The 11,740-nt window shown below is 42.4% G+C and overlaps 1 protein-coding gene across 1 annotated transcript in view; it reads left to right on the top strand.

Moving 5' to 3' along the window:
- Nucleotides 1-9,914, top strand: part of fam83c (family with sequence similarity 83 member C) — an 18,198-nt gene extending 8,284 nt beyond the window's left edge. Inside the window, exons 5-6 of the mRNA XM_046028514.1 lie at nt 5,589-5,825; nt 6,991-9,914. Of these exons, the coding sequence (XP_045884470.1) occupies nt 5,589-5,825; nt 6,991-7,756 (1,003 nt within the window). The 3' untranslated portion in view covers nt 7,757-9,914. The remainder of the gene's footprint in view (nt 1-5,588; nt 5,826-6,990) is intronic.
- Nucleotides 9,915-11,740: the final 1,826 nt, after the last annotated feature.

The following is an 11,740-nucleotide window of genomic DNA, read 5'->3' on the forward strand; positions in this document are numbered from 1 at the left end:
AGGGGGGGGGGGGGGGGGGGGGGGGGGTCCACCAATGTGTCCCTGAGCAAGACACTTAAGCCCTATTTGCTCCAGAGGCGTGCGACCTCTGACATGTATAGCAATTATACTTTGGCTAAATGTAATGTAATGCTACTGAGTTGCATTCAGGAAAATGTAGGATCCAGGCTTTTTGGAGTTTGACCCGTACCGAGGACTAAAAGTCAGGATGTCTCGGCCTCTGCTGCACATCATGACCAGTCTTTTTTAAAGTCCCACAACATTATGGAAGTACAATACTAAATTGCTGGAGCACAGAAGGCACACAGTGGTGGGGATGTGCTGTACAGTGCATTTGTCATGACGTTCAGACTTTGTGTAGCTTTGCAGTAATTTGAGAAGGTCTGGAAGGAGCCTGCGATGAAAAGAAGACCACAGATTGACGATGTGTAGGTGGAGGAAGACATTCAGACACTGAAGTGAACACACAGTCAGTCCAACGCATGTGAGCATTAAAATAGCATCAGAGCGTGTGGACTGTTTGACATTTACTTTGCATCATTCCCGATAAGCAGGACTATCAGCAGGTAAGGAGGGGGAAGCCAGCTGAGCGCAGAGTGACCAGATGTCTGTAACAATGCTCGCGCTGTGCAGCGAAATGACTGTTGGCGTTATCTGAAACTGTTATGAGAATACCTGAGTAATACCTGTACCGTAATTACAGCTACACACTCGACGAGTAAATGAGAATGGTGGCTCTGCAGTGACTGAGTTTCAGTATAAAAGGACTTTTTTCAACACGATTTCTAGTAGAAAGTTCTGTGTGAGTGTCAGTGTGAGTGTAATGTACCAGGGAGGCTGCCAGACCGACAGTGCTGTAAAACTCTGGAGGATTTTAACAACTTAGTGTCACAGAGCAGGAGAGAGGGAGTGTTGGTAATGACTTTCACTTCACAGTGTAATTATAACTCCGACCACGGTCGACTTCTGTAGCTTCTTGTGGACATTCGTGGAGCCCTTCTGTCGCTTTCTGGCTACATTAAACCGGTTGCTGTCGCTGACCAACAAACAGTGCATGATATCACTACAGGATTTCACTGAATGGGGAAAATGAGCGTTTAAACGTCTTTAAACTCGTTTTATAAAGATATTTATGGCTCTTTCACACTGGCTGTTTCAACCGATTTAGAATTTGCCTCAAACTTTGATAACATGCATCTGGTAATTTAACTGTAGTAGCCTACGTGTGTAGTCAGAAGATAATCTGACACATGCTCGTTGCAACGACATTCTTAGATATGTCAGCCGGGGGGGAAGCAGAGGGGAAGAGTCAAGTCCAACTTGATGCTATATGCAGGAACACCCAATGCTGTACATTAGTTTCATCCATCCATCCATCGTCAACCGCTTATACTGTGTACAGGGTTAGTTTCATGGTTAAGTTAATTTAATTTCATAAATTTATCTTTGTGTAAATCCCATATGCTGTGGTTGGCAGAGAAAGCCACTACATATAAGAGTGAAAGCAGAGTAACAGGTGTATAAGGAGGGACAGTCAAACCCAGGTTCTGTCTGAAGAAACAAACCGGTTTTAAAGTGGTTCAGGTCTCATTCTCTACATTTACATTCACACAAGTTTCTTGGTGATTCGAAATCTTATGGAAATCACAATATGGCCAATATTTAAATTAAATACTGTCGTGCTGCAGACCGGTCAGATGTCGTGGCCTGCACATCAACTGCTTTCCCGCAGACGCGGGGAGAACATGCAAACTCCACACAGAAAGGCCGGGGCGACCGGGGTTTGAACCCGCAACCTTCTTGCTGGCAGTGCTAACCACTGTACCACCGCGTCGCCCCACACATCATATTCTACAGACAAAACATCTTTGTTTGCTACAGATCCCTGCAAAACCAAACCCTAAGGATTTAAATGAGTACAGTGATGTAAAAATGTACATTCCCTCTAGTATCGCAAATCACATCGAAAGTTCTATATCCTTCTAAAAGATTGTAATTTTTTCAAAATCGTTCAGCCCGAGCAGGAAACATGTTTACATATAGCAGGTCGATAATCAGATTTCTCTCCTTTTTTAATTTAAGTGACGTCACGGCTCTGTTGTGAGGGTAGAGCTTTTCCTCGCAGCGTGAACGTGTGTGAATTTAACAGTTAAATGATCAAAGTCAGAAACTTATTCAGACTTTGCGTCAGTCTCAGCTTTAGTCGAAATTATTTCAAACACAAAGACGCAACACTTCAAGAAACATGTCTTTTTATCCAGTTGCTCTGCGGCCATAGAAATACTTTTCTTTAATCCCCAGTTACAGAAACCAGATTTCTCACCGTTGACAAGGTGTTTAAGAAATCAGATTACTGCAGATAGATTCCAGTAAGTCAAGTCAATTTTATTTCTATGGCCAAATATATTTATTATTAATTTGCCTCAAGAGGGAGGATACAATGCATACAATACCTTCAAGGAGGAAATGATGGAGCAACAGAGGAGGGGCCCCTCTCCCAGGACAGACGGACAGGAAATAGATGTCATGTGTGCAGAAAAGACGGAAATAGTAAAATTACAGGCTGGAAAATCTTGACGACAAAACTTTCTTTCCTGACAAAGGAAGTCAGATTGTTTGGCTGAGCATTTAATTCAATTCAATTTTATTTATATAACAGAAGTTGTGTCATTGCCCTTTTTATCACGTAGAGCAGGGCCTCTTTCTAAGAGCCAACAGTTCCTACCGAGAAGCAGCTTATGTTCATGATGCGAGTTCCCACATTCTTTCAATCACCTCATTCAGGTTTCAGGTGTGTGGCAACTGAACGGGCAACGTCAGGCACGCAGGCTGACAGGCATCAAACCGGCTGCGTTTGGAACGAAGGGCGGGGTCCGCACAGGTGCCAAATGTGGTCTTATCACCGGAGCACACCTCTCCCTCCCTCCTACGCTATCTTCAGACGTCCTTGTGATATTAAAATCCATGGCCGGTTAACACCTTGATACCTGGGGAGTGCCCGGCCCTGAACGTTTGAAACAGATTACTTTATTTGAGAAGCAAATAATAAACACTGATTCATATGTACGATATAACGAGGAGAAAGAACAGCTTTCATCTGGTTACCCAAACAAAAGGTGTTACTTTTCTTTCCTACATACATGTTATGCAAACTCTTTGGGAAACACATTACTATAGCTGTTCCTATTTTACATTTATCAGTTTTGTAAAACACAGTTGTGATACGTTAAAGTTATACAGTGTTATAAACTTTTTATTAGATGCTTATAAATTGCTGATAAGGAGTTTCCAAAACCTGAACTAAACACTTTACAATCCACAAAGATGTTTATTAGATACACTGATAACAAGTTCAGTGTTACAGGAAACAGTAGAGGCCGGTAAACCCAGCTTATCTTGACAGGTTTGACTTGTGAGTAAAAGTGATAATAGATTTAAGTATCAAACACATCGTCTTTGCAGGCCTGACTGTTTGTCATGATGGGCTGTCAGACTCAACAAACCTTAATGATTTACGGTTCATGCCGTGAAGACGTGCTGTGATCAGTTCCTCCTCGGGACAGCCTACACCAGGAATTTCACCTGAGGTGAAATATGTCTTATAGCATATCTGAGCAGTGATTTATGAAAGCTGTCCTGCAGGTTCCGCAGTTTGGTTTGGCTGCTAACTCACTGTCTTAGCATGTCTCCCTCACAGCTCAGCTCCAAAATGATTTCAAGTCACTTTAAAGACACCTCAATTAAAAACTGGCTCGACTTACCGCATTATATTCTGTTATATTTTTATATTTATGAATCGTCACCTGCCATCTGCATTTTTTCTTTTCTTTAATATAAATAAAGACATTTCCGCCGTAAATTGGAGCAGAAATGTCTCCAGAATGCAGGAAATTAAGTGTTTAATGGTCCGATTTTCTGGGGGAGGGCCCACAGACCCCCCTGCTCTTTCCTATTTCTTCAAAGTAGTGTTAAAAATCTTCTCTTCTTGTTCTCATGCATCGTCACTTCTCGTCATCCAAGTGTGTGATCACGCCCCTAATCTGAGCCCTTACGTCCCCGAGAGACGCCTTGTTTAAGTCACTGATGTGCTGAAACCCAACTGACCGTGTCTGATGAATCAAAGTCAGAGTCAAACCTTCCATTTGAACTCTTAGGGTGCCTCAAACTCAAACTTATTTCCAGCACTAAACAAATAGTGGCATCCTGAAGCACGAGCACCTACAACATGCTGCCTCAGCGCTCCATTTTGCTCTTCATCTAAAACCGAAGATCTGTCATGTTCAAGTCAAGCTCCCTCCTGAAGGGTTAAATCTTTTTAATACTGCTAAAATTCGAGTTAGTAAGTTATTTATATTTTCTGACTCTGTTAAATTGCTCCAGTCTGACCGCGTGTCGAAGGCTGCGTTCAGACCGGCTGGAGCCCAACACAGGGGGGGCCTCCAGCTGATCAACTCCTTCTGGCAAAAAGTAAAACCAGGCTGCGACATAAGCTGATCTCATCCAGTCAGGTGCTGCGTTGGCCAATCAAATACATGCAAGCGCACAAATACATGCAAGCGCACGTTTTAATCTGTTGCTGGACTTTCTGGGTCGTATTTCAGCGTCTCAGCTCTTGTGTTGTTTTAATGCAGCTCCAGACGTCATCACTGCAGATTTGCTGCTCAGCACAAATAAATCTTACAGTTTACAGTTTGCAGAGTGAGGTCCGACAGGTCTTCAGTGTTCACCTGCTGCCTGCTGCTGGCTGATAAGCTGCTGAGTCACCACACTGACTCATCGCTGTCTAGGAAATGTAATCAGCTGGAGGTGGAGGGAGATAACACACACACACACACACACACACACAGACAGCTGATGGGTGCCGAGTCTAAATCACATTTTGTGTTTCATAATTTCTCGTTTCCGTAAACATTTTTGTTTGATGTGACAAAACACTGCAAAACCATGCAACACACATGATAAACCCAGTTTACAGCATGCAGAGTTTTATAGGAGGCTCACTTTCCTGATTAGTTGGTGATGTCATTTCCTGTTTCACATCTTGCTGCCTATTTCTTATTCAGTTATTCCAGATTAACACATTTAACACATGAGAGATGTGTAAAAATTAAACAACAGAATGAGCTTCAGCTCCTCTTAACCACGTTGTGGTTGAATGATTAATTACTTATTATTTTTACTGTTGTTGTTGGAACTTTATTAAAACTTGCTCCATTGTTGAACTAATTTAATGTTGCTCTTTAGTATCACAGTATCATCAGCTAAATATACTGTATACACAGAAGTGTACTGCACATTTAAATATTACTGTAGTTAATTATGATAGCTAAAGACTTTTTATTTAAAAAGAACAAAACAGAACAGGACCGTAAAGCAACACAAACAATTTAAATGTACAGATTTTGGCATGTACACATATAAAACACGCTGCATGTATAAAAAAAAAAGACACAGTATGGTATGATATTCAAAGTAACAGAGATGCTTAGAGAGCAAAATAAGATCAGTCTCCTCCGATTCACATGATGGCCTCTGTTTTAGTTACAGGTCATCCGGTTTCACACTCTGATTTTATGTCTCCTGTCTAGTTTCACCTGGCTGTCGGCTCAGGTGCACAGCAACATGATGATGCATTTCTCAGGCCGCATCACCGACAGCTTCGACCGGGAGTTCCGCTGTCTGTACGCCGACTCGCAGATCATCGACTGCTTCTTCAACCCGGAGGAGGAGGGGATGCCCTACTACCCGTCATACCAAGCCATGATGGGCCCCGGCACGGGCATGGGGCTGGGTCCCATCATGGGGCTGGATTTACTCTCTGAGAGGTACGAAGCTCCACTTACTTTTTCAAGGGTCGCAGCTTTGGAAACATTATTTCCTGCTGACATTTGACACTAGAACGTACTTTCTCTCTTAGAGGCCTGGGACATTTTTCAGCCAAGAGATTACTGGAGAACTTAAATTAAAAGCAGAGTGTCAATTAAACGGCCGTCTGTTTCCTTTCCAGGCGTGGCTCATGTTTTAACAAATAAACACGGGTCTAAATTAGACGTTCTTTGGATGTAGAAATCCAAGCTGCTTAGGTTGTGCATACAAATAGAAATGTTTAAACTTTTGTCAATGTGGACAAACAAAAAAAAGCCACATTTTTGTACCAGTAATCATCAATTTGATAGAATATTTGATAGAAAAGTTTGCTGAGGAGAAATTTTGTGCGTAACGAATTAAAGGCCTGTCGAGAATATAGACAGGGGGACTTCAGGGAATGAAGCAGATAAAAGCCCGTATCAACTGAAGTTTTAAGGTATTTTAATTAACTGATTCATATTTTTGTCTGGAAATGGTGGAGTGTATACTATGTAATAATAATAATAATAATAAACTTTGTGCTTTAGATGGGTAAAACAAGACTAAAACAACTCAACCCAAACAAAAGACATAAATAAAATAACCAAAATAAATTAAAAAGCACATAAACCAGATTGGAACTGGAACTTGCTGATGTATCAGTCAGGATACAGTAATACCTGTAATGTTGAATTTAATTTTATTTGCTTTAGTTTTTTCTTATTCTTATCTTATTTTTGCCTTTTGTTGTTATAAGCTATATATACACACACACAATATAAAATACAGACAGTATGGTCAGTTTATACTCAATCTCTCAGTTAACAGATTTAATAGATTACCGTAAAACATTTAATAGCCCAGGCTTTTGCCTGCCTGTATTTGGTACAGGCATCTATATCAGACAGGCTTTTAAATCCTTTACCATGCCAGTAAATGTGAATATCTAATTCAGCTTTGGTGCTCATTGTTTCCTTAAACTGATCTACACAATTGAATTGTGGCGAATGTATTCTGTCTAACGATGTGTAGCATGTCCATATTGAGTAAAGTTTAAAGTGCCGGTGGTCTAAGCCTCTTAGAACCAAGCAGGTGACCCGGGAGTTGCTGTATGCTAATCTTTCCCTCCCCTCCCTCCTCCAGCAGGCAGAGGGTGTGCTCTGATCACTCCAGCAGCCAATCAAGTAACAGCATCTCCAGTGTGAAGGCCGCACCCGGGATGACCTCCAAGACGGTCTACAAGGTCACTCAAGGTCACGACAAGAAGGAGCCCAACAACAACTCTCACCTGAGCCCTGAGAGGAGAGCAGGAGGCTCGGGTAACGGAGGAACCAATCACAGCCCAGTCATGGAAGGACCGCCCCCGCCCTACGGTCAGCCAAAGGGCATGGAGTGGATCAAGCCTCACCCGGCGGACGTCATGCGGTCAAATATAGGGGGCACCTCCAACAAGTTCCAGGCGTTGGGGTTGTACGATCACAAACCGGGCGCGTTCCACAGCGGCAGGCTCAGCCCTGGCACCCCCAACTCAAACCTAAACCCCAGGACCCAGACGCCCTCCCCGCTCAATGACAGCAAACTGACCCCCAAGCACAGGACTTCCTCCAACCAGTTCATCAACAAACTCACAGACCTCTTCCTGCCCCCGTCCAGCAAAGACAAAGACAACTTCCGGAATTCACCGTCCCCTCACGGCACCACGACCTGGGGGGGGCCAGACCTCTCTGAGCCTGAGCCTGAGAGCCAGCAGAGCCCGCCGCCGCCGCCGCTCTCTCCGGTCAAGGTGATGACCCGACACGACCAAAAACGAATGACGCTGGGCCACAGCAAGCTGGACCTGGTGAACCAGTACAACAAGACGAAATACAAGCCGGTGTACAGCCGCTTTGAGCTCAAGACCCCGAATTAAACCGGGAGTTCGGACTATTATTAGATTATTACAATCCACGAGGAAAAGTCTCCATGGACTCTGGTGGTTTTTATAAAGAGGTCAGTCCTTCGTCTTCTTCCACAGTTGATGCCTGGCAGAAATCACGCCATTACGGCCATGTTGGCTCTGACGCTCCTTCAGAGTTTCCCTTTGTGTTTCCTGAAACCATTTTGCCTCTTTTTAATCATGTGAGGAGCCTTTAAAGATACAGCAGGGTTGTTGTTGCTGTTGTTGTGGGGTTGTAGTTTACAAAACACATGAAATATATTTACAAGGACTATATATTAAAACTGATTGAATTCCTTTGTAATAAAATAAAATAATAAAAACAAGGCGGTAGCCAAAACAGGTCTCACACACACACAGCAGTTGTTTGTCCTAACAGAAGATCTGTCACATTTAAAAATGACAAGTTGCAGCTGAGCTGAACTCTGAGAACAGATCGTCCTCAATGTGTCCCAACATGAACCTTAAAGAGACAATTGAAAATGTTTTCACTGGAGCCTCGCACTGCCTTTTCTTTACTTCACTCCAGGAACTAACGGCACGAGACAATTTTACACTTGACGCCAGAACTTATTTAATAAGAGTCTTAAAGTCATTTTTATTTAAATATTTTGTGTGCAGTTGGCCGCACGATGAGGCAAACTTGAAAACTTTCTGTACTTCAAGTGAATGGGCTCCATCTTGAAGTCCAATATCCAGTTCTTATAATACATCCATGGTGACGGCAAGTGACCCGGCGGCGACACGTATGTGACCTCAGTGCTCTGTACCTGCTTAATCAGGTTAACTATCAATAGTGGAAGTGATGTCACCAACTATTTTTAGATCCCGCCCACACGGATACTACTGCACAAATCAAATTACAAGAACCGGAACCAAAAATTCACACCTCATGTAGGGGGCAAACTAACTTTTATTCTTTTTAGTAAATACACGTTCAAAACAAACACCAAGGACTCTGATATCTATTTATATTAGAATTTTAGTCTTTAGTCCAAAATTAGCTCTGATTTTCATATTTTTACTTTTGTATGTTGTTTGATGCAAACAAGTAAACTAAATGTTTTTTTCCTGAATGAAAAAGCGCAGAGTATCAGGACTCAGTTATCGTGTGTGAAGACCCTAAATGTAAAAACATCTTCATCCTTTTCTTTCAGTTGTGCTTGGATTGGATTCTTCCTGTATTATAGTGTAACACGTGCCTTGATCATCCTGCCTTACATTTTACAATCACAGTTTAGACAAACGTAATAATCTCCTGTGACTTCAAATAAGTGTCACTACAGGTACACACATGCCTATGTGATACCGCTGTCACTACAGGGAACAAAGCTTTTATGTAAATAGAAGCAGAAGCAGTGAGACGATATTCCTGGTGCTGTATCTCGTTACAATTCTGGGAAAATGATGTGTAAGTGCAGAAACTGAAGGGCTTTGGGGCAAGACAGTTTTGAGAAGATGCTATTTGTCTGTTTAAAGAATAAGCATGCACATTTTACAGTGCTGTCATACATTTAAAATTAGTTTCTTTATTGCATTAAGTTTGTCTTTACAGAGGATTGGTTCCTCATACAGTAGATTTTTTTTATAATAAACAGGATTTTTTTGTCAAATATGTAGATTTGTAAATAGACTGTTTAAGTTACACCCAGTTAATACAAATTTAGTATTATTCACATAATGTGTTGATTTAGTTCTTTTCTGTGATGACTTGTGCTGGTGCACAGTCGTTTTTCATCACTCTACAGGGCTTTCCAAATAATTCCTCCTCGGCGTGGAGCAGCAGTGCAGCAGGCAATGAAAACACCTAAGCAATACCGATTGACAGTGATCAATAATTTTGATACGTGTGTGTTAACTGCTCATTTTAGTTGGCATTGCTGCTGTTTCTGCAGCCGGACAATGTGCAGGCATGTCCTGTCTGTCTGACTGATGTATATTATGTTGTGTATATATGAATGAACTGACTGTCAGGAATTTGGGTTATTTTTAAAGAAACTTAAACACATTTGTTTTATGTTGTTTTATTTTTTACATTATGTTATTTACTGGAGAATGTGAACTTTCTGTGTTGAAGTTGGTCTTTATTTGTAAGATGGAAGATTTTAATAAAACAAGAGGTTGAAGTTAACAGCTGTTGTGTGTAGATGTTGTTTTGTCACAGCAGATCGTTAACACAGTTAATCCTCTATTTATATTTGTTTAACCTTCATCTTTACAAGACATTTCGCTGATAAAATATAACAACAAAGATAGTTCCTTATGTTGGGAAACAGTTTTAGCTCTCGTTTTGAAGTTCATGGGATATTTTTGGCCATCTTGGTCGTAACTGGTCACTCCCAATGACACAACAGATCAAAATGGAAACAATGCTTGATATTTTAACTCAACAGAGCTTTTTGAATACAAAAAGCACCTACTGACTAACATGACCGAGTGATGCCAAGGTCATATTGTACTTTCTAGTCTGCAGCAGTCTGTAAGTATATTCTGCTATTTAAATTTATTTTCCTGTAAGTTTAGTTCTTGATTAGGGATCATTCAGAGGGGGATACTTTCTCCTTTATGTGGTTGGGAACCAGGCCTCAGTCACCAGTCCCCCTGAGGTGGTCAGTGAAGAGACGGTGTTGGACCTACTTCAGCATTAGGGATCACTTTTCCCCACTGAGCTGCTGTACAGTATGTTTTCCTGTGTCACAGGCCACAGCATGAACAATGTGACATAATTTAAAAACTCCAAGGACAGATAAGAACAGCATCCAAGAAAGTCCCAAAACTGAGCTGGACAATGACGTCGCTACACTCTGACACACAACCTGAGACAGAAAGTGTCTATATGTGGACATTCTTGAACTGGTCATTCTGGGTTAGCACCAGCTACTGTGTGTTTACATGCATTAATGCATCTGCTTGAAACCTTCACTTGGTTCAGGTTTATGCTGATCAGAGAGCTGAAGCTCAATCTCCAGGTCTCTCTGCGGACTGAGCCCATTCTAAATATCAGTTATTCCGGAGAGCTTGTGTTCCAAGCCTACAAAATAAAATGAATTACAAAAAGGAAAGAAGTGGTAGTAAACTACACTGCTCAAAAAATAAAGGGAACACTAAAATAACATGCTAGATCTGAATGAATGAATCTCATTAAATACTCCTTTCTTTACATAGTTGAATGTGCTGACAACAAAATCACACAAATTATCAATGGAAATCAAATTTATCAACCCATGGAGGTCTGGATTTGGAGTCATACTCAAAATCAAAGTGGAAAACCAAACTACAGGCCGATCCAACTTTGATGTAATGTCCTTAAAATAAGTCAAAATGAGGCTCAGTAGTGTGTGTGGCCTCCACGTGCCTGTATGACCTCCCTACAACGCCTGGGCATGCTCCTGATGAGGTGGCGGATGGTCTCCTGAGGGATCTCCTCCCAGACCCGGACTAAAGCATCCGCCAACTCCTGGACAGTCTGTGGTGCAACGTGGCGTTGGTGGACGGAGCGAGACATGATGTCCCAGATGTGCTCACTTGGATTCAGGTCTGGGGAACGGGCAGGCCAGTCCATAGCATCAATGCCTTCCTCTTGCAGGAACTGCTGACACACTCCAGCCACGTGAGGTCTAGCATTGTCTCGCATTAGGAGGAACCCAGGGCCAACCGCACCAGCATATGGTCTCACAAGGGGTCTGAGGATCTCATCTCGGTACCTAATGGCAGTCAGGCTACCTCTGGCGAGCACATGGAGGGCTGTGCGGCCCCCCAAAGAAATGCCACCCCACACCATTACTGACCCACCGCCAAACCGGTCATGCTGGAGGATGTTGCAGGCAGCAGAACGTTCTCCACGGCGTCTCCAGACTCTGTCACGTCTGTCACATGTGCTCAGTGTGAACCTGCTTTCATCTGTGAAGAGCACAGGGCGCCAGTGGCGAATTTGCCAATCTTGGTGTTCTCTGGCAA

The sequence above is a fragment of the Micropterus dolomieu genome, linkage group LG18, assembly GCF_021292245.1.
Source record: "Micropterus dolomieu isolate WLL.071019.BEF.003 ecotype Adirondacks linkage group LG18, ASM2129224v1, whole genome shotgun sequence".
Classification (NCBI taxonomy): Eukaryota; Metazoa; Chordata; class Actinopteri; order Centrarchiformes; family Centrarchidae; genus Micropterus; species Micropterus dolomieu.